Source organism: Eumetopias jubatus, unplaced genomic scaffold (genome assembly GCF_037043125.1).
Source record: "Eumetopias jubatus isolate StellerSeaLion01/CBP00866 unplaced genomic scaffold, mEumJub1_p1.0 scaffold_2, whole genome shotgun sequence".
Lineage (NCBI taxonomy): Eukaryota > Metazoa > Chordata > Mammalia > Carnivora > Otariidae > Eumetopias > Eumetopias jubatus.
The window spans coordinates 79207553-79231430 of NW_028274808.1; the positions used below are offsets into that span (position 1 = coordinate 79207553).

A 23878-nucleotide genomic window follows, 5' to 3' on the forward strand; every position below is an offset into this window, starting at 1 on the left:
GTGCCCGATTCTGGGCTCTTTGAGCAATGAGCATAATTTAAAATATTCAAAGGACAGAGAACAGGGAGAATACATATCAAGGAAAGAAATGATTGCTTATATGAAGTGATTAAATCGCCCCCCCCAACCAAGATATTTGACTCTGATTATATGATGCCAGCGTCACATCAGAAGTTTGCGTTGGATTGAAAGATTTTAAAACCTCATTTGCAAGGTCTCCGAGCAGAAGCTAACACATTAGTGAAATGATCTTTCATTCCAGCCTGGGAAATGTACAGCCAAAGTCTAGAACGGCTGTCCTGGGCAAAAGTGTTTGAAAATGTTAATAAAGACAGAAGGAAATATTGTAGATCTGTATACTATGGGAAATCTCTGTTCAGATAAATGCCACAGTGATCCCTGAAGTGCCAGAGAGGGAGAATCCCACCGCCAGCACACTGTCGGTTCCAAATGAGCATAGAGGAGACCGCAGCGGCGGTGAGCAAACGCCTGTGACGAGACAGTCGCACTCGTCCAGGGCTGGGCGAGGCGGCCTTCACTGCCCCTTAGGAGACCTGGATGTAGACCTAGTTCACTCCTCATTTACGGCCCGAGAACTACCTATCAGGCCCCATGCTAAGCCCTGGGGACACCCAAGGGACCAGGACATCCGCTCTCCGTGAGTGCCCAGTCAAGTGAGTAGAGAATGACAAGCTGATAATCATAACACAGTGTGATGACTACCATGTAGAGAGTTGCGCAGGGTCCTTTGGGAGAACAGAGGAGGAAGCATCCAGCGATCACGTGCGCCCTGGGAAGCCTTTCTGGATGAGGCAGTGTCTGCCCTGAGCTGATGCAGCCAGGGCCAATATCATCATCACCCCTCCACACCCTGGCTCCCACAAGGCCCAGCCGCTCGCTCCAGCACTGGGCCAGACACGTACACTCCGATGCACTTAGTGCCAGCCATGCCCCCCTTTCACAGAACCTGCGAGAAGAGCATCTCAGAAAGCTGACAGGGATCTGCTCAAGGTCATGTGGGTGCTAAATGACCAGACTGCACAGAGCTCACAGCCTCAGGTCCTTCCGAGTGGCTGGAACAGAATGCAAGGAGAGGAATGGAGAAGGGCGGGAGTCAGACCCACTCAGGGGGCAGGACTGTGTGCTAAAGGCAAGTGGGGGTGGCTACTGAAGGACTGTAATCACACAAATTACAAGTGTGGGAAGCGCCACCACTCCGAAGAGTGAGCTGGGTTCCCAAGCCAGCTCTGGCTAATCTCCCTACGCTTTTTCCTTTTGTCTTTGGAAGCACAGAGGACACTTCTCACTAGCTAGAGGCTGTGGTAAGGAGCAGGAGAATGACCTCGGAGTGCCCGCTGGAGGCTGGTGCCCCATGGCATTGTTAGCCTTGGCTGAGGGCCACCCACAACTGAAATTTGGGTAAGTATCAAGCTCCCTGGTCTCAGTTTCCTTAATGAAAATGAAAGGAATCATTAACAGGCCAAGTGGCTGTACGGCTTCAGTGGGGTGCCAGGTGTGAGGCACCCCCCGCAGTGACGGGCACTCACCGAACACTTGATAAATGAAGCCCCTACTATGAGCATTAGGTACTTTGGAGTCAGAGGTCACTCCTTCTGTCCAGGGTTATGTCATCACAAACAAATCATTTTCTTTACCCAAAGACAACATATAAACTATTTCAAAGAGGAAAAACTGGAGATATTAAGTGGATGTCACCATTAAAAAAAAGGGGGAAAAAAGTCGCTGGATGCCGTGAATGCCATATGGTATCCTGGAACGATCCTGGAAGAAAACGGCAGGAATGGAAGAACTAGTGAAATCCAAATCAAGTCTCTAGTTAACAGTCATGTATCAGTGTGAATTTCTTATTTTTAATAAAACTGCCAGGATTCTGGGTAAGATGCTAACAGCAGGGGAAGCTGGATGAAGGGTCTAGAGGAACCCCTTGCAGTGTCTTTGTAGCTTTTCTGTAAATCTACAACTATTTCAAATAAAAATTTTAAACAATAGGTTTAAAAAAAAACAAAAAACCCAGCCCCATGTAAACTCTTTTTTCACTCAAACACTAAAGACCTTTTGAAATTAGAATCACACCCCTTGAAGACATCCAAAAGCCACAAGGAAACCTTCTGCTTTGTTCAACGACAAGAAAAGATTCATAAGGGTTATGTTTAGAAATCACATACACTGCCCATCTTAAGGCCATTAACCTCACTTGTTGAAACGGGGTTTTAAGAAAGGTGTTTTTTCCAAAAAGGTTTGTTTTATTTATAGAGGAGATCGAGGTCAGCAAACTTTATCTGGAAAGGGCCAGACAGTAAACACATTAGTGTTTGCAGCCATACAGCTGGTCTCCCAGCTCCTCCCCTCTGCCGTCCGGCTGCACCAGAGCAATCACAGACGCAATGTCAGTGACTGGGTGGCTGTGTGTTCAATAAAACTTTACGTATAGAAACAGGCAGAGGTGGGCCACAGTGTGCTGACCCCGGCATTAGATGGACCAGATGAGAATCCACTTCGGAGTGGAGAGCTGGGGGAGATGACAATGATGGCAAACTCCCTTGGGCCTGTGAGGCCCCACCCCCCCCCCCCACCCCCGTCTACACTAGCTTTGTGGCATGGGCCCCCCCCACTATGTGCCAGAAGCCCATCTACCAATGCCCAGGGCCTGCCCACAGCAGAAGCACTCCTCACCAGTGCTCACGAGTACCTCCCATGCACGGGGAGACAACAATATATCAAGCCAGCACACAGAAGCAATAACTCGATCGTCCTTGAGAAAAAAGCCTTTTGCAGGAGGGGTGTGGGCCGGAACAGGAGAGAGAGCCCCACAGGAATTCACTGGAGCACAGCGAAGACAGAGCCTTTTCCTGCTGGACCCCGCCACAGTGAACACGCAGTCCTCCCCTCCTGCCGGGAGGCGCTAAGGCTCCTGGCGGTTTCCCTCCTTCAGGAGAAAGGACACCACCACCTAGTCATCCTAGAGATTACGAAGTTCACTCCACAGGTGGTCATTTTCTTGGGTTTTGCTATAAAAAGAACTGTCTCAGAATTACAGCTGTGACCCATCTTTCACTCAAAGAGTGTTCCCTGAATCCCATTTTCCTTCCTTCCAGATGATCACTGGAATCAGGTAAGAGGGTTGAACTTTAGCCTGCTAGCTGAACAGAAAAGGAACTCAAGCTTCATTTCAGAAAATGATGGGGCATTAGAGGCCTCAGCATTGAGGTCTTGCGGGATAACTGACAGAAATGTTTCTAGCAGCTCAATTCTTCTGTGGAAAACAGCTGCGACCCGGTGTGAGGCCCACACATATAACACAGGGCCTACCAAGCGCAGCTCAAAAGGGGTACAGCAGTACTCCGCTAAGAAATACCCTCTAGTTACTTACCAAGCTGGTTTTATGAGTTACCTGTTCTAAGAGTAAGCTAGCCATACTGCTCAGAATAATTTACAGAGTGGCCTGGTCCCAGTGGGCACCGCATGCCTTGGTCACGCAATATCCAAAGACCCTATTCTCAGGGGGTTCTACAAAGGGGGTTCCTACCCAGAGGGGCAAGGAGAGGAACCCCAAGTGGAGTCCTCTTGGACCAACCTCTAAGGCTTCCCCAGGACCAGAGAGGTTATTTCCCTGAACGATTTAGTAAGGAGATTCTGGAACTCATGAACCAGGAAGTCGGGCCAACCTAAACTAAGAATATATCAAATTAGGTTCTCAGATGGAAGCAATCCAGACAGGTGGCCACCTAGCACTCCCAGGAGAGCCGTGACTGGGTTTTATTAGATGTGATACCTTGAAACCTTACAATGCAGAGGGACAGCTATGATTCCCCTTTTACAGACAACCGTGCTAAGCCCTGGTTTGTTTAAATCATTTATAGAAGGCCTCCAAGGTTTTCAGAAGCAGAAGGTGGATACAAAGCCAAGCCTGTGCGACTCTCCAATCAATGCTTTACCAGTCTCAATGATCTTCCACTTTACAGAGAACTCAGGAGGTCCTTGCCTTCGTTTTGATATGAAGACGCCTCCAACCAATCCATGCAGAGCAAATGATAAATTATAACAACAAAGAACAATGAAACATAGTAATAATGAGAAGACGTAATTGGTTCTTTGAGTTAAGCGAGAGAAAAGCTACGACAAAATTCCGACGTGTGTCTTAGTTTTAGAAAGTCCACTTTTCATTATGGGGCTTTGAAGTTACGTGAACAATCAACATTCTGCACTGAAAATAAAGCCTTCGAATTTCAGAACCTGTAGTTACAAGCACAAGGGAAGACGTGAACCGGGCCACACGTGAATCCGAGTACACGGTACAAATACCAAAAATGCCCTAGCAAGGCACACGGGTTGTGTATGGAAGGCTGTGAGGATCATTCCCATGGAGCTGGAGAGAAGATTCAAGGAAACAGCCATGACCAAAACTGTACCCAAAAGAAAGGAATGGGAATAGATATTTATGGTCGATGGCCAAATACGTGGGCCCTGTGATTAGCCTCAAATGCTCTACTGAAGCTAAAGAGAGACGACCAGGTATCATGTTACTCAGAAAAAAAATTATGGATGCTGCTCAATTGCAAATTTTCAGATTTCTAAGCCTCTCAGCTCTGTTGTTGGGGAGGATGCCCTCCTTCCCAAATCTCAGCCAAAGGTGTTGGATGATGAATATGGAGCAACCAGATTCAAGTTTTTATCTCCCACAGATAATTATAAACCAAAGCCACAGAACCGAATGTGGGGGCAGAGCTCCCTCTTCAAAACAAGGGCAATGAGCGGCTGACAGCCACTGTGATCTCACTGGGTTTCAGATTCGAGGGAAACCTGCACTTCCAACAATGCTCTCATTTGCACCTAGATAATTTCAATCCCTACATGACAGTAAGTCTAAGGACACCATGATCACTGGACAGACAGATCAGGGACAAACTCCACCTCTGTCCATTATGAGTCTTGAGGCTTGGGGCAATTTTCCTACCCTCTGTGTTTTGATTTCCCAATCTTTAAAAATGAAGATATATCTACCCCGCTGGGTTCATGTAAGGACTAAGATGAAATATCATTTATAAAGTGGCTAAAACAAATTCTGGTGGCCCCTGATAATTAATGCCCCATTGTTCTCCTGAGAAATGCAAGAGGGTAAGTATCTAATCAAGCCTTCTCTTCAGCCCCTAACCACCAGCCACTGATGAAGCAGAAGCTTCTACTCCCTATAAGTCCCCAGTGCCCCAAAACAAAGTCCAGAAAGGAGCCATCCTCTGAGCATAATTTAAAACGCTGCTTTGGGTCACAGCCAGGGAACACGCTCCTCCTGCTCACAGGCCCTATTCTTCCTTCACTTGAGCTATTTGAGACTTCAATCTTTCTGAATCCACCCAGGGACTTTGCTGCTCACGTAGGTGTGGGAGGGTGGGGGCAGGGACTGGCTTCCAACTCACTCTTCATAGTAGCCAGCACCAGAAAGGACATCCTTCCATATGAAGGTACTAGCTCAACTAGAGACCTCAATCCACGAAACCCACCACAGTCTGTAACCAAAGCCAGCCTACACGTAAGCAAAGAAAAGTGCTACACTTACTAGGATACAGTCTCCTCCCTAGCTACTAAAGATGCTGAAAATTCCTATGATGGGCAATTCACTGCTTCCTGATCTCTTTTTAAATTTACGTAGCTTTCCTCCCCTTGCTACAAAAGCATTATGTGTTCATTTGAGTCAAGTTAGAAAAAAAAAAAAAGCAGATGTGGGGAGAACTTTTAAGAGAGAAACTCCCTATTTTCTTTTTAAACAATAATCATAACAAGAGAGGGGGAAAATATAAGATACCAGTTTCTAGGGTGAACTGACTGCCCCTGGCCAAGAAGGGTTGGGAGCAGTAAACTCGAGAGCCTCCCTCAAGGGTTGGAGAAGACGCAAAAAGGACAGAAAATGAGATAAAGGGGGAGGTGAAGACAAGGCTTCCCTATGGCTGCTATCTTCTAATTCCTAGATATGTGCCAAATTTCACAGAAATTTGTTAAAAAACTGTTTAAGATGATTAATTTTCTGAACCTCAGACAAATCACTCATGGTATGTTGTTGTACACTAAGCCACAAATCAAACTTAAAGGGCTCCCAGCAAAATGTGTTCATCAGCTTTTCCTAAAAAGCAATCATGGAACCAACAGCCAAGTAATTTAAAGTACCAAGTAGTTGTCTATGGGCAACCTCGAACTGTTTGCACAATTTAAAGGAAGCAAGTTATTTCACTGACAAGCATACAAATGGTTACCAGTGAGCGCACACAGTGTCTAGGGCTGACATGCAGTACAAGGCTATAAATGAGAGTGGGAGTCTACTGCCTAATGACTGCAAGCAACTAGCATCAAGTCTGGGTAGGCATGAAGCTGCTGCCCAAAAGCAGCTCTGGGCAGCAACCGGGAAAGATGGGTTGGGACTTACTCTTCAGGATAAACTAAGCCAAGCTTCTCATCAGATGGGACAGAAGGATCTCCTGCCCTTCTGGCCCGCCAGAGCCCAGCGTGAGTTGTACCTTGGGATACTAACATTCCCAACCACACAGAGATATTCTATGATGCTGCCATCTTGGAGGTGGGGATGTGCTGGCAGGAAAGGGGGCGGGCCCTTTTCATTTGCAATCTATGGAGGAAGCAGATAGCAATGGCGGGTATTTCTTAAGAGATTTTCTTTTGTGGCAGGGAACCTAAAAGGATTACTTGTCAAGAACCTGTTCTATCATTTACAATTGAAGAAAATCTGTTTAGAGAAAGCCGCTTTATTGAAGAAAAAAAAAAATGACTTGGGAACATCTGAAATACCTTGACCTATGATGTAATGTCCTCCAAGGAGACTGAGCTAGCAATTCTTCACTGGCAATGAAGTCACCCATCACCTTCCTGAGTGTACAGGTAAGTAATAGCTCCAGATTGATTGACTGCAATGAATAATCCCAAGTCATAAACATCAGCAGAAACCCAAGAAATCCAATTCTGCTGTATTGTTTTCTACCTGTCAGAGGCTACATCTGTGTTTACACATTGCCTCCATCTGAATCTCGGCTGCTGTAGGTTTTCCTCTGCAAATTTGCTTTCCCGTGGCTAGGGTCATGGCATTTCTGTACGGCAGACCTACTGGGGTCCTGATGTGATCCACATACATTTGTCCGTGTTTTAAGACACAAGATAAGGCAAGTGTACATTTTGGAATGAAGAATCACTACCCTGGATTAAAACCAGGCAGGCCAGGCACTGCCTCCTTTTTAAAGCCCTAGGTAGAGTTTTAATGACCCCACAGCAATTTTGGTTTCATCAAAAGGAATCTTAATCAGTATTTATGCAGAGCCTACTATATTCAGTACTGTACAGCTTGTGTGCAGAGGTCATGGATTAAAAAAAAAGAAGAAACAAAAACACCACACAATGAAAACCACATTTACCAATTCTAAGGAAACAAAGAAAAATGCTATAAAGAGAAAATGGTGAGATTAATTCTGTGAAGTTCCTAGAGGAAGACTCGTTAATCTTCATAAGGAAAAAGGAAGATGGACCAAAAACAAAGCACAGTTGCTTAACAGACATTCAATGATAGAAAGAAATGAGATTTCTAAGAAGAAGGCATTTTTATAAATACATAATATTTTATTTCCCATTTTAAGAACTATGTCAAGATCACTAAAAAGTTCAAAGAGTTATAAAACCCAATTTCTATCATCAATAATTTTATACTCTATCTTGGAGTGAGGGAAAGACAGTGTTATGGACTGAATGTTTGTGTCCCTTCAAAATTTTTATGTTGAAACCCTACGCTTCCCCCCGCCCCACCGTGTCCTGCTATTAGGAAGTGGGGCCTTTGGAAAGTAATTAGGATTCAATGATGTCATGAGAGTAGAATCCTCATGAATGGAATTAGGTGTCCTTGTAAGAGTCACAAAGCCAGCACTCCACAAATTAGAAGCAGGCTCTCACCAGAACCTGGCATGAGGACACCCTAATCTTGGAAATCTAACCTCCAGAACTGTGGGAAATAAGTTTCTGTCATTTATATGCCACTCAACATATTTTTGTTATCACAGCCTGAACGGACTAAAATACACAAATAGGCAGACAGGCAGATAGAGACTTTGATATGAATATACAGATACACACACACCACTTAAATATCAACTAACACTAAAAGGTAAATATTACCTAATACTAGAAGGCAATATTTTCCCCATGTCCAGCATCAGGTATGGACAGAAAGATACTGAGAATCTTCCTATAGACTACAGCGCTAGAGAAAGCTTCCTGAAAGTCGAAACTAAATTAGACCCTAAAGATAGGTCATATCGCCTTGAGCAAAGAAAGGGGGCAATATTTCAGGCAGAGTAAATTAAAGTATGGCGGAGCCACTCAGGGGGACTTCAAGACAGCAAACACACCATCCCAGAAGAGTTTTAAAAAAAAAGGCAAGAAGAGATATCACTCACCCTAATTACACTCCTCAGGGAAGCTGTTTACAATCCACACATGCCTGGTACCAGGGAGATGAGAGGGGCATTCTGTTAGGAATGCATACTTGGAGCCCGCCCCTCAAGCCTCAATGTCACTCTGGGGTGGGGCCCAGCAGTGGGGGCTTCACAAGCCCTCCAGGTGATCTTGCTAAAAGTGCTCAAGCTTGAGACACACTCCTCACTTCATGATAAATCTGAACCGAAATATGCTTACAAGAAAAGCCTTCAAAAGATACATAAGAAACACTCTCTATAATTAAGAGAAATATCCATGCATTTTATCCATTGCACAGGAAAAAAAAAAATTTCTTGAAGTAGGAGAAAGTCTACCTTATAACACAAATCTCCTTTCCAGACTTGCTTCAACTACTTATTTTCTCTTCTCCCTTTTTGACCTGTGTTGGAGTGCTTTCCATGACATTTTAAAATTTGTATGAATAGGAAGCTGGAGAATTCACTCCTCATTTGATTTATGACCAAAAATATCAAGCCCTTCATGTTTCAGGCATGAACGTGCTATGAATTGAGCATTGGCTCTATCATGGCTCATAATGTCACTTTCCTACAGAACCATTCCGGAAGAAGTAGGACTAACTAAGCTGCTCTCCACTATGATACACGCGTAGTGAAAGAAATAATTAGAAATCTGGTTTTTGCTTTAATGCACACACATGTGCCCACATGAACCCATGCAAATTCTACCCCCCGAGGGCCCAGGATTAGATTCTTGGTTCCTATGTAACCATTGTCACTGGTGCTTGGAGTACTAAAGTGAAAAGAGAATTTTTAATCTAGAAAAAGAATAATAAAAATGACAAGCATGTTTGAGTAATATGCAATTTAAGTCTACAATACACAGTCTCTGGCATATGAATATACATATATTACAATCTTGGGGAAAAAATCTCATCTGGAGAATGTTTCCATACTTTGAGTTTCACTTGCAGTTTCAGTTAGATTTTCCGTCTTTAGGTCACCCCCAAATTTTAGCATACCAAAATTCTCCCAGCCTCTTTTAATACTTAATTAAGTTCATAATGATTTCATGTGAATCCAGCAGTAACTATAAAAAGTCAAGTAATGTGAGGGACACTTTCCAATTCCATTTAAAGTCCCAAGAATGCCCAGCTAGGGTTGGATGACATCATTATCTGTGACTTATTTTAGGCAACTTTGATTTAAAAAAAAAAAAAATTTTTTTTAACTTTGAAGACTTAGACGCCCAAATACTCTCAGGCTGAATTATAAATGTATTTTTGGATGTAATGTGATTGACTAAACAAGTAATGGCATGTAATTAATAGTAGGGTTCTTTTTTTTTTTTTTTTTTTTTTGGTTCTCCAAGCATTTGTTTGAAATTTGATGCTCTTTCGATGATGTCCCAAACCACCACCAATCTGCATTTATTCCACAGCTTGGTCAGCACAAAAAGACAAACCATGTAGTCAGACCAGGTCCATGATATTGTTTGTATTAGTATTATTTGTTTTTTTTTTAAGATTTTTTATTGATTTATTTGACAGAGAGAAAGACAGCAAGAGAGGGAACACAAGCAGGGGGAGTGGGAGAGGGAGAAGCAGGCTTCCCACTGAGCAGGGAGCCCGATGCGGGGCTCGATCCCAGGACCCTGGGATTATGACCTGAGCCGAAGGCAGACGCTGAACGACTGAGCCACCCAGGAGCCCCAAAATTTGATGCTCTTTCGATGTCCCAAACCACCACCAATCTGCATTTATTCCACAGCTTGGTCAGCGCAGAAAGACAAACCATGTAGTCAGACCAGGTCCATGATATTGTTTGTATTAGTATTATTTGTCCTGACATACCTGAGCTGATCTGCACATGCCTGTCACTAAACCCAACTGAAAAGATAAAATCAGGTATTTCATCCATCAATTGTCAAATATGCAAGGTGTTATGGAGAAGACAGAGAACACCAGCATAAAGCTCTTGAAAATTCAGACAACTAAAATATCATTCTACAGATAGTTTCAAGAGTCTATGGATCACAATGCATGCATTCTCCTATGTCTAAAAGTTTGCATTACTACTGAGAAAACATCCTGAGTACCTGAGTAGGACAATAACAAATTTCCTTCATGCAACCCAAAACTGCCACAAATTAAACTCAGAACAGATATGAAATGGCACCCACCCACATTTCCACACTGGGAACAGAGATGCTTTCAAGGAAGGCCTCCTTATGCGCCATCCTCCCTTAAGCAGTCCCACTGATTAGAGAACAGAGGTCCTTAGACCTAACACTTTAGAACCCACTCGCCATGTGAACTTTAAAATGAAGGTCATGGCCCTCCTTTCCTCAGCACCAAACAGAAGCACCACTACTTACACAGGGGATGCCCAGTCCCCAAAGCTGCCCCCATCGGCGAGAAGGTGGTTTTTGTCTGGTCCAGGAGGCCCGTGGACGGCTGCAGTCGTGGGAGATGGAGAGGACAGTGAATCTAGATTCCCGGTAGGGGTGTCCTCCTTAGAAAGGTTAGCACTGTCACCTAGGGAGGAAAAAAATAGCATGAACTTCCAAACACGTACTCAAAAGGGAAAAAACAGGAGCCCCTGGGTGGCTCAGTCGTTAAGCATCTGCTTCAGCTCAGGTCATGATCCCAGGTCCTGCGATCAAGTCCCACATCGGGCTCCCTGCTCAGCGGGAAGCCTGCTTCTCCCTCTCCCACTCCCCCTGCTTGTGTTCCCTCTCTCGCTGTGTCTCTCTCTGTCAAATAAATAAATAAAATCTTTAAAAAAAAAAAAAGGGAAAAAACAACTCCACTAATAATTATGTGGCATCATTTGATTACTTAAATCAAATTAAAACCAAAATTACACTTACAATTCACCCTGAGATTATTTGGGTGTCCTCTCCTTAAAGCTTTTGTTTTTGTTTTGAACCAAAGATGCTTAAACTAAATCATAGATAATACACAGTGAGGGGTGTTTTCCCCACAAGAAAATGCAATAATCAAAATCAGATCCAATGGAAGATGAGAGCCTTAATGGCGGCCACAATGACTTCCTAATCTCTAAGGTGAGCAGTTATAAGTCAATGATAACCCCAAGAATAATTCAGAGCAGTACACCAGCCCCAACGTGGTCAACCTCTCCCTTTCTAGTCACCTAATGTTTCTTTAAGACACTGCCAGTCACCACTTCGTGTGTAATAAAGTCGACAACTCTAAAGGGACCTTGTCTTCCGAGCTGGGGTCTTGGATTACAACTTAATAGTCCAATTTACGAAAATCCCAGACATAGAGAAACTTCCATTTCTCTGTGAACATTAGGGAGGATGTTATAGAAGAATCAGGCACCTGCAATGACTGCAGGGAGGACTTTAAACCAAAACTAAAAAGCATTTTTTAAATGGGTTACATGATTTATCATTCACAGAGGACCATTTTATGGAATACGTTTAGTATCATTTGTACATATTACGAGCTGGGGTGAAAAAATGGAGAGAATGGAAAAGAGAGCTCACAAGAGCAGCTGTTTTCCTCAACTGGTCTCCTTATCTTCCTGGTGCTCCTACCATAACATACCAGAACAGCAGCCATCAGAGCTGGGACCCTCTGGCCACATTCATAGTCCCCATCAAAATATTAACTGCTCCAAGGTGCCTTGCAGAGGTAGCAATATTCTATCAAGAGGCACTGGTTTGACCTTTATTTTACAGATGATGGGTCACAATAGTAGATCAAGAAACTGCCATGGAAGCAGATGATACACAACCTGAAGGACCAGACTCCAGCCACAAACAGCTTCTAGCTGATTAAACCTTCATTTTTCCTTAAGTCCATTAGTCCCAGGTCTAGAAAGAGAGTATGCATGAACGCCAGGAATAGCAAGGAACTTGCTCTCAGAACACCATCTCAGATGGATTTCCAATTCTACTAATAATGAGCACAAGAGAAATTCTGGGCTCTGATTAAGCTAGATCCCAAGATGCTAACCTTGAAAATTGATTGTAGGAGATAACTCTTATTTAATTCTGACCCAGCTTACAACTCAGGCTAAGAGAGAGGATCTTAGAAATGGAGATCTAGAAAAGTTGAATTCAGGGAGGTAGGAGTTACAGATGGTGGTGATGGCTGGAAAAAGGAATTCTTGAGGGGAAGAATGAAGGGGGGGGGAATCGGAGGGGGAGATGAACCGTTGGAGACTATGGACTCTGAAAAACAAACTGAGGGTTCTAGAGCGGTGGGGGGTGGGGTATGGGTATTAAAGAGGGCACGTTCTGCATGGAGCACTGGGTGTTATACGCAAACAATGAATTATGGAACACTACATCAAAAACTAATGATGTAATGTATGGTGATTAACATAATTAAAAAAAAGGAATTCTTTATGGGGGTAGTTAGGAGGAACTACCAGGATGATCATGGGCAGAAGATTCTGGTAAACGAGAGTTTTCTGAGCTTTTTCTTTCCTCAAGTGTGTTGTCATCAGGGAAGGTGAGAGAGAAGTTGCAACAAGAGATGAATGCAACCTCTGTGGGCAGGTCTTCTCCCTGCTCTCAGTGTCCCTGTGAAGGCTTGCTCGGTGCCCATTTGCAAATGTGCAGTCTAGAATACTATATGATTCCTCTTTTGGTGAAGTCACTTTTTCCATAGCCCTTCACCACAAAAGTATTTAGCTAATCGGAGTAACTCAGCCCCAAATACATGGGCCAGCTTTCAGGCAAAGAAACCATAACCACTGATAGGATTTCCTTTTGATTTATTTTCATTCTGGGCTACAGTCCACTTTGAAACTAAGGCTACTTCTCCTCCTATGTCTGGATAGTTCAAATCCATCCAGTTCTGTTCTGTGAATACGCCCAAGAACGAGGGGCTGGAGCTCTAGCTTCCCCAGGAACTCCTGAACAGGTACCTATACAATAGCTGCCAAATCGGGGCTTGGCTAGAAGTAGCAAAATATGGTCAGCTCTGAAGCAGAGCAGGATCACCGCAACACTGAGTCAGACAGAGGCAGCTTCCCAGCCAGCAGGCTGGATCCCGGCCCTCTGCTCTCTGGGCCTCATGCCCTGTCTCTAGGGCAGGGCATGACATAGCAAAAACAGCAAATGAGAGTCTGGGACCAGTTATTCCCTGACTCATTCCTACAAGGAGAAGCCTTTCAATGAGAAGCAACTTTGGGGAAGTGAGAAGCAAGGGTCTAATGTTACTTCCAAAAGATGCCTGAAATGTTTTTACAACCAGACACACTAGCTCATCCACAGTGCCTCAGATCCTTTTCCCCAGCAGACCGACACAGCACAAACGGCCATTCAACATATTAAATGCCTTCTATTACGAGAATTTCTCTCTCCTGTCCTGCCAAACAGTAGCCATCTGAACCCTCAAGTGAAAAGAATGTTGGTAGAAGGGAATATGTTTACACAAACTGATCAAATGAAGAGATACCTCACCCTACTTTCTGTGCGCACAGATTTCCTTTCTCCTTCACTGTTCTGGAATGAGCTTATCTATTTGAGCTCACTGAATTCAAGAAAACGGGCACAGAACATCTCAGGCACATAAACATTAAGTACTTATAACCATTTCTGAAACTTTAGTTCCCCCAAATCAAACCAGGACTTTTTAACTAGTATGAAAATAATAAAAATTTTTCCAAAAAAAACCTCTACGTCCAAATGATTTCTGGGCTAAAGATTTTAAAGCCTATGAAACTGATTTGTACTTGAGAATTAAAGTCAGATACTCTCATCGTTTCTCACCTTCCATTTCTTCTGAGTGTCACACAACCTCTTCCCATAGGTGCTACCCTTTAACAGGCACCCACAGACAGACAAATCACCTGTGAGTAAAAAGGCTGTTCTGGTAAGTGAGCAGAAATGGTGCTGAAGGACTTTCATTATGAAGAGACTCCCAGAGAAGAAACTCACTAGAAATAGAACTACCACCACCTAGAAGAGAAAACGAGTTCTTCACAGCGTCCAGCTTCATTCCCACCTTCTCCACAAAGCACTTGCCAGCTACCTGTTCCACTTCTTCTCTCCTTTCTCACAACGAGATGCAGCAAGCAAGTTTGCATTCGCTATCCTCTAATGGTTTCATGACCTGGTTTTAATTCCTCATTTCCATTATGCATTTTTTGAGGGTGGAGACCAGGCCTCAGTCTCGGTAATTCTTAGAGGACATAATGCAGGGCCAGGCAAACCAGGAATCTTCAGGAAATACTGTGGACTCACTGCCACATGAAATATTATGAATATGGAAAGCAAGTGCCTCTAGGAACGAAGGAGGAGAAAAACAAAATCTATAAGCCTCAAAGTATTGTTACAAAATCTGCACACAGCTTCCATTATCATCTTCTCCCCTTTGAAGCCACAAATATCTTTCACCTTCTTTATTCAATCAATAAAGTATTTCCTAAGCCTCTATTTACGTACAAGGCACATCACGGCTGCTGAGTTATAAAGCTGAAGAATCAGTCCCTAACCCAAAGGTGCTCACAGTACAGTGCTGAGGACAGTAAGGTAAAGACAAACACAGCAGAAGGTGGTGTCAGCCATACTACGATTTTATCAAGCAGCTTTGAGATCCACAGAAAGAAGTTTCCAAACCTGCCAGTGGTGGAGGGAGAAAGACATGGGAATCAGGCAACAGAAAAAGGAAGAAATTACTGCCAAACTTGCAAGGTAAGAACCCCTGATAGAGCAAATATCATGGTTGAAAGCATAGAAACAAGAGAGAATGTGGCAGTTTCCAGAGCTATGGATGGTTGGATTTAGCTGGAGAATAAGGGCAAAGGTGGAGAGTAAGAATACGAAGTGGGGTGATATATGAAACATTAAGGTACCTGACTTTGTTCCATAGGCGTTGGGAAGTTATTGCAGGGGTGAAGTACTAAAGTGACAAGATCCAGAGAATGGATTCAAGAGATATTCAGTAGCACAGTCAACTAGAACTCTGTGAATAAAGGTGAAGGGTGGGAGAGGAACCTAACATGACCCTCAAGTTCTTGGCTTAGTCAACAAGGCGAACGGTAGAATTATAGGGAGTAAAAAGCAAGGAACAAATTGGGTGTGAGAGATAATAAGACCAGTTGTAGACATCTTGGGCTACAGGTGTCAATAAAAAATCCAGGTGAAAATACCCAGAGGAGAGCTGGTTATACAACCCCTGAGCTCAGGAAAGAGGTTGGGGACAGCCGTTTTGAGTTGAGTGTCACATAGGTAGAACTGAAGTCACGGCACTGGATGGAGTACACAAAGGAAGAGATGTAGAAATGTAAGAGAACCTTGGAGAAGCCTCAGATGCAAGGAGCAGGCTTCTCCTTAAAGCAAGATTATTGGCAGGGGTGGCGCTGGCGGTGACTGTTGCTGTCGTCATGACGATAAATACGAAGTCATTTTGCAAATATTTAGGATTCCCTCACAGGCATACGTTTTCATAAAAAGTGGGCAAAAAAGCATGCAAGAAGTCATGCCTTTCATGATGGCTACTACATTTCACTATTTAGTCTGATTTTTTTTTTTAAGACCCTGCGGACATGAACAGTGTTTTATTTTCATGATAGACTGAAACTTCAAAGACTGGCAGAAAATTAGAGCAAGAGGAAACAAGAACTTGATAGCTGTACCATATCTAACAATGCAGAGGACGTTCATCTCGTTAATTTTTTTATTATATTATGTTAATCACCATACAGTATATCATTAGTTTTTGATGTAGTGTTCCATGATTCATTGTTTGCATATAACACCCAGTGCTCCATGCAGAACGTGCCCTCTTTAATACCCATCACCAGGCTAATAGACGGACAGACTTTCACGCTAGTAGTTGAACTTTCTTGTTCTGATGATGACAAATGATTCTCCCTACTCATCTCTGGTCATTTCATGTAAGTAGAAGTGCTTCTGCATTGTTGGAGGGAACAAGGCTTTGAGTTTCCACTTCCATTTCATTCATTTCCTTCTTGTCTTCCTCTCAAATATACTTCCTAACTGTTAAGAAGTCAGGGATAGTTCCCTTTGAATCTCTTCCCTGCTGTTTTCCACGTTAGCCTAAAATGTGTGCCTCCATTAAGGAACCAGAGAAGTTTTAGGTTATTCCTCAGGAATGAATTGTCTCCACAGCAGCAAGAATATTCCATGTTTTTCTCTCTTAAACATCCTGCTTTATGTATTAGAAGTAAGGAAGAAAAGGAAAGTGGGACAGAAAAAAAGCATAGAAAGAAAAGATCCAGTGTACTAATTGAACGTCATTCTAGTGAGCCTCACAGTTGTGCATCTGGGCTCACTGGAAGTCAACCGCAGACCACACCTACATCTCCACTGACACACACGTACGCCCCATGTCAGGTTGGGGGAATCGTAGGTACTTCTAAATATCAAACAGTTCATCACTAGGATCAAAGAAGCATTTACTGAGAATAAAGTAACTGCACTTATAACACCACGGCAACACTTTTATAATAAAGGCTGGTCAGGAAATTTCCACTCAAGAGGGCAATGAAAATTTAAGTGTAAATTAAATATGCTGTCACCACCACCAACAACAAAATGATAAAATAATATTTTTAAAATAAATACAAAGCTATAACCGCACTCCACATTTTGTTAGACCTATCTGTGAAACAGAAGGGGAACACAGTTTCAGAGGTCAGTGGGAGCATAAACCATACTCCTAGAGCCATAAACCTGGCTCTAGGACCTATGAAAACCAGACAGACATTTAAATCCTGTGATGTTCCAAGTACCTGTAATCCACCAGGCATGGGGCAAGGGGCTAGAACCAGGCTCTCCATGTGGAACTGGGGGTTGGGAGAGCTCTTCACACTAAATGGAAGCCCAAAATCTATGACTGAGTTCCCCACTTGCCTGGGAAACCAGACGTGACGTGCCTACCCCTCCCATCCCATCCCCAGGATGTGATTTATGAGCAGGAATAAGACCTGGTTGTGAAACAAAGCATTTAGGTTGAGGCAAGAGCCAGAGAGGGAGTAGAAAAGAGAAAGAGAGAGAAGGAGGTTCCAACTCATCACAACCATAACTACACACACAAAATCCTCCTTTATGAGAGAATTATACAATTCTAAAACACAAAGAAAACTAAGACAGCAAACTCAACAAATACAAAAATATTTAGAGCTTTGTAATATAGAATGAAAGTGAAATTGCCAACATCCAGGTCCCAAAAGAAGAAATAAATTGAGAGGAAGGGATACTTAAAGAAACAACAACTAATTCCTCAAAATTAAAGGAACTTCAGAGACCTCAATTCAAAGAACTCCGAGTGCCAAACAGGGGAATAAAAGAAATATTACACAAAGGAAAGACATTTCATACTCATGGATTAGAAGAACAAGTATTATTAAATGTCTATACTTATCCAAACCAATCTACAGATTCAATGCAATCCCTATCAAAATACCAACAGCATTTTTCACAGATCTAGAACAAACAATCCTAAAATTTATATGGAACCACAAAAGACCCCAAATAGACAAAGCTGTCTTGAAAAAGAAAAGCAAAGCTGGAGGCATCACAATTCCAGACTCCAACTTATATTACAAAGCTGTAATAATCAAAAATATGGTACTGACACAGAAATAGACACACAGATCAATGGAATAATATAGAAAACCCAGAAATAAAGCAACAGTTATATGGTCAATTAATCTTCAACAAAGCAGAAAAGACTATCCAAAGGGCAAAAGATATTCTTTTCAACAAATGGTGCTGGAAAAATTGGACAGCAACATGCAAAAGAAAGAAACTGGACCACTTTCTTATACCATACACAAAAATAAATTCAAAATGGATTAAAGACTTAAATATGAGACCTGAAAACATAAAAATCCTAAAAGAAAACACAGGTAGTAACTTTTTTGACATTGGCCAAAGCAACTTTTTTCTAAGTATGTCTCCTGAGGCAAGGAAAGCAAAAGCAAATATAAATTATTGGGACTACATCAAAATAAATTTCTGCACAGTCAAGTAAACAACAAAACTAAAAGGCACCCTGTGGAATGGGAGAAGATATTGGCAAATGACACATCCGATAAAGGGTTAGTATCCAAAATATATAAAGAACTTATAAAATTCAACACCCCAAAAACAAATAATCTAATTAAAAATGAGCGGAAAACATGAAACAGATATTTCTCCAAAGAAGACAACCAGATGTCCAACAGACACAAAAAAAGATGTTCATCATCACTTACCATCAGGGAAATGCAAATCAAAAGTACAATGAGATATCACCTCACACCTATCAGAATGGCTAAAATCAACAACAACAAAAAAAAACAGGTGTTAGTGAGGATGTGGAGAAAGGGGAACCCTCCCGCACTGTTGGTGAGAATGCAAACTGGTGCAGCCACTGTGGAAAACAGTATGGAGGTTCCTCAAAAAATTAAAAATAGAACTACCCTATGATCCAGTAATCACACTATTTACCAAAAGAATACAAAAACACTAATTCAAAGAGATACATGCACCTCCATGTTTATAGTAACATTTACAATAGCCAAGATATGGAAGCAGCCCAAGTGTCCATCAAGTGATGAATGGATAGAGATTTTATATATATATTATATATATATAATATATATAATATATATATGGAATATATATATATGGACTATATATAATATATATGGAATATATATGAATATTATTCAGCCACAAAAAAAGAATATAAAAAGAATAAAATCTTGCCATTTGCAACAACATGGATGGAGCTGGAGAGTATAATACTAAGTGAAAAAACCAGAGAAAGACAAATACCATATGGTTTCACTCATATGTGGAATTTAAGAAACAAATGAGCAAAGGTTAAAAAAAAGGGTGGGGGGAGACAAACCAAGAAACAGACTCTTAACAATAGCAAACAAACTGATGGTTACCAGAGAGGAGGGGTGGGGAGATGGATGAAATTGGTGATGGGGATTAAGGAGTACACTTGTTACCATGAGCACTGGGTGACATATGGGATTATTGAATCACTGTATTGTACACCTGAAAGTAAAATAACACTGTATGGTAACTGGAATTAAAATTAAAATTTAAAAGTAATGAAAGTAATGAAAGGAAAGGAAGGAAAGGAAGGAAAGGAAGGGAAGGAAGAAAAGAAAGAAAAGAAAAGAAAAGAAATAAGAAAAGAAAAGAAAAGAAAATATTGCATATAAAATACATTATTGCAAACTTTGAGAATATCAAATACAAAGAAAAAAACAAAAAGCTTCCTGATATAAAAAGCAGATCATACAAAAAAAGAACCAGACTGACATCAGAGTTCTCAACAGCAACTCTGAATGCACAATAATGAAGTAATATTTTTAAAGTATTAAAGAATTTTGAGCAAAGAATTATATATTCAAAATGCCAACCTGCCATTCAAATGTGAGACCATAATAAATGTATTATTAGACATAAAAATACACAAGGTTTGCCACACAAAGAACTACATTGATGAACACTCTTAAAGAAAATAGTTAAGTGTTTAAATAAAAGAAATAATACGGGATGTTCAACAAACTTGATAATGTGTATTGTTACCTTCTAAAAACACTAGGACAAAAGGTAAAAACATAATTAAACTGATCCAGAACTAAAATTCTGGAAAATATCAACATGGTAGGGGAGGGGAGCCCAGAGGCAGAGGAGAGGGCATTAAATTCTTTGTCTTATTGTAAGGGGTGGGGAGAGAAACACATAATTAAGTTTAAGAAATCAAGAGATATATGAGACATCCCAAAATAAGAGCAAACACCTTAGGAACAAAAACAATATTGGAAACAAAAGAACATTTGCTTTTTTGAAGAAAAAGCAAGCAAGAAAAAACATATCAAAGTTTATTAAATAAAAATTATAAAATGACATAAGTCCTAACATAATGGTAAATACAAAAACATAAGTGGATTAAACTGAACAGTTAAAAGGCAGTGACTTTCCAAATGTATTTTTTAAATCCTACAATATGTTGACTACAAAAAAAAGCTTAAAAAAAGGCTGAAAGTAAAAAAATAACAGATGTAGTAGGTAAATATTATGATAATGATCTCAATAAAGTGAGAGACAAAGAAAGGCATTTTATATTATAAAGGGACAAGATGATCTAACAAGAAGATAAGCACCTAATGATACAGCCTCAAGCAACAAGTGGAACTGTAAGGAAAAACAGAAAAATCAACAATTGTAATTGGAGATTTTAACACACTCCTCTCAGATGCTATCAGGCAGGCCAAAAAAAAAACAGAGAGAGAGAGAGATATCTGTACTCAACGATACAAAGGTAATCTATTTCACACACACATGCTGCAATACATGGGATATATATTCTTTAAAAACACAAAGAACAGGTGACGGAGCAAGATGGCAGAGGAGTAGGAGACCTAGATTTCATCTGGTCTCAGGAATTCAGCTGAATAGGGATCAAACCATTCTGAACACCTACGAACTCAACAGGAGATCAAAGAGGAGAGTAGCAACAACTCTCTGAACAGAGAAGCGACCACTTACTGGAAGGTAGGACATGCGGAGACGTGAATCTGAGGCGATATTCGGGAGGATCGACGGCGGGGGAGGGGGCCTCCGTGGCCGCTTCTGGCAAGTGATAGAGCCGCGGAGCACAAAATCGGAATTTTGAGAAGTTGGCTCCGCTGACGGACGTCGCTGTGGTGGATAAGCGGGGGGTAGAATCCTCCCAGGACAGTGTGGTCTCAGGACCCTTGGGGTCACAGAAAGACCGGGGGTGCCTGGGTGCAGCAGAGCTCCCAGGTATCGGAGCGGGGAAGCTGGCTGCAGAGACGGAGCCGAGACGGGGGCTCTCAGCTTGGGGTTGCCATAAACTGTGATCCGCGGCCCAGTCGGGCCACTGCTCCTCCAGCAGGGACCCAACAAGCAGCAGATCCAGGGAGACTCCCCTTCCTCCCCCGGGAGGAGCGGCGCGGGAACGCACCGCAGGGATCTGCTGGGTTTGGAGACTCCACACGGGGTCGGGTGCCAGAGATAGCAACGCTCGGTCATAGGCCGGGTGAGCACGGAGTGCGGCCGGAGACCAGGGACACGGGAGTGACTGCTTTTCTCTGGGGGCGCACTGAGGAGCGGGGTCCCGAGTTCTCAGCTCCTCCAGGCGGAGATTGGGAGGCCACCATTTTCGCCCTGGTCCTCCAAAGCTGTACCGAGAGCTTGCAGGGAACAAAAGCTCCTGAGAGCAAACCCGAGCACCTTGCTCAGACCAGAACGACAAGAGCGGGGCAATTCAGGCTCCGGCAAAGACATTTGGGAACCACAGCAACAGGCCTCTCCCCTAGAAGATCAGCAGGAACAGCCAGCAAGCCAAGATCAAGTTTACCGATCAAGGAGAACGGGAGAACTCCAGCGCTAGGGGAATACTGCACATAGAATTCATGGCTTTTTTTTTTTTTACCATGATTCATTAGTTCATCAAAGTTAATTATTTTAACTGTTTTTTTTTAATTTTTCTTTTTCCCTTTTTCAACCAACATCTTATCAATCCCTTTTTAAAAAAAAACATTTTTTATTTTTCATTTTTAGAGTCATATTTTATCCCTTCATAGTAGTTACCCTCATTTTTGGCAGATATTTATAAGTTGTTCTCGCTTTAAAATTTTGAGATATATTTTCTTCTAACAGACCAAAAAATACCCTAAATCACTAGTGTATGGCTTTGTTCTAGTCTGCTGCCTGACCGCATTCTCTCCCTTTTATCTTTTTTTTTTAAATCTTCTTCTTTTTTCAAAAAACTTATCTTATCAATTCCTTTTATAAAATCTTTTATAATTTTCATCTTTACAGTCATCTGCCATCCCTTCATTGTATCGACCCTTATTTTGTACATATATGACTTTCTTCCTTTAAAATTTTAGGAGGCACTTTTTTCTAACAGACCAAAATACGCCCAAAATCTAGTGTGTGGCACTGATCTATGCACTAGCCTGATCATATTTGATCATATTCGGTTTTTTTTCTATTGTTCTATTTTTGTTTTTATCTTTTTTATCTTTTTTTTTTTCTCTCTCTTTTTTCTTTATTTCCCTTTCTTTTCCCCTGGTTTCAGGTCTTTGATTTGTATAGAGTATATTTTCTGGGGACGTTGTTAACCTGTTAGCATTTTGTTCTCTCATTCATCTATTCTCCTCTGGACAAAATGAAAAGACGAACAAAATCACCTCAACAAAAAGAACAAGAGATAGTACCGTCACCCAGGGACCTACTCAATACGGACATTAGTACGATGTCGGGCCTAGAGTTCAGAATCATGACTTTAAAGATACTAGCTGGGCTTGAAAAAAGCGTGGAAGTTATTAGAGAAACCCTTTCTGGAGAAATAAAAGAACTAAAATCTAACCAAGTCGAAATCAAAAAGGCTATTGATGAGGTGCAATCAAAAATGGGGGCACTAACTGCTAGGATAAATGAGGCAGAAGAGAGAATCAGCGAAATAGAAGACCAAATGATGGAAAATAAAGAGGCTGAGAAAAAGAGAGAGAAACAACTACAGGATCACGAGGGCAGAATTCGAGAGATAAGTGATACGATAAGACGAAACAACATTAGAATAATTGGGATCCCAGAAGAAGAAGAAAGAGAGAGAGAGAGGGGCAGAAGTTATTGGAGCAAATAATAGCAGAGAACTTCCCTAATGTGAGGAAGGAAACAGGCATCAAAATCCAGGAGGCACAGAGAACCCCCCTCAAAATCAATAAAAATAGGTCAACACCCCGACCTCTAATAGTAAAACTTACGAGTCTCAGAGACAAAGAGAAAATCCTGAAAGCAGCTCGGGAGAAGAGATATGTAACCTACAATGGTAGAAACATTAGATTGGCAACAGACCTATCCACAGAGACCTGGCAGGCCAGAAAGGACTGGCAAGATATCTTCACACCGCTAAATGAGAAAAATATGCAGCCAAGAATACTACATCCAGCAAGGCTGTCATTGAAAATTGAAGGAGAGATCAAAAGCTTCCAGGACAAACAAAAACGAAAGGAATTTGCAAACACGAAACCAGCCCTCCAAGAAATATTGAAAGGGGTCCTCTAAGCAAAGAGAGAGCCTAAAAGCAGGATAGATCAGAAAGGAACACAGACAATATACAGTAATAGTCACCTTACAAGCAATACAATGGCACTAAATTCACACCTTTCAATAGTTACCATGAATGTAAATGGGCTAAATGCCCCAATCAAAAGACACAGGCGATCAGATTGGATTCAAAAACAAGACCCATCAGTATGCTGTCTGCAAGAGACTCATTTTAGACCCAAAGACACCGCCAGATTGAAAGTGAGGTGGTGGAAAACCATTTACCATGCTAATGGACACCAAAAGAAAGCTGGGGTGGCAATCCTTATATCAGACAAATGAGATTTTAAAACAAAGACTGTAATAAGAGATGAGGAAGGAC

General features: G+C 41.9%; 1 protein-coding gene across 2 annotated transcripts in view; it reads right to left on the minus strand.

The window, feature by feature from the left end:
• Window positions 1-23878, minus strand: part of ARHGAP10 (Rho GTPase activating protein 10) — a 340748-nt gene that overhangs the window by 16730 nt on the left and 300140 nt on the right. For both annotated transcript variants that reach the window (XM_028125305.2, XM_028125304.2), the window contains exon 20: window positions 10837-10996. In XM_028125305.2, coding sequence (XP_027981106.2) covers window positions 10837-10996 — 160 coding nt within the window. The remainder of the gene's footprint in view (window positions 1-10836; window positions 10997-23878) is intronic.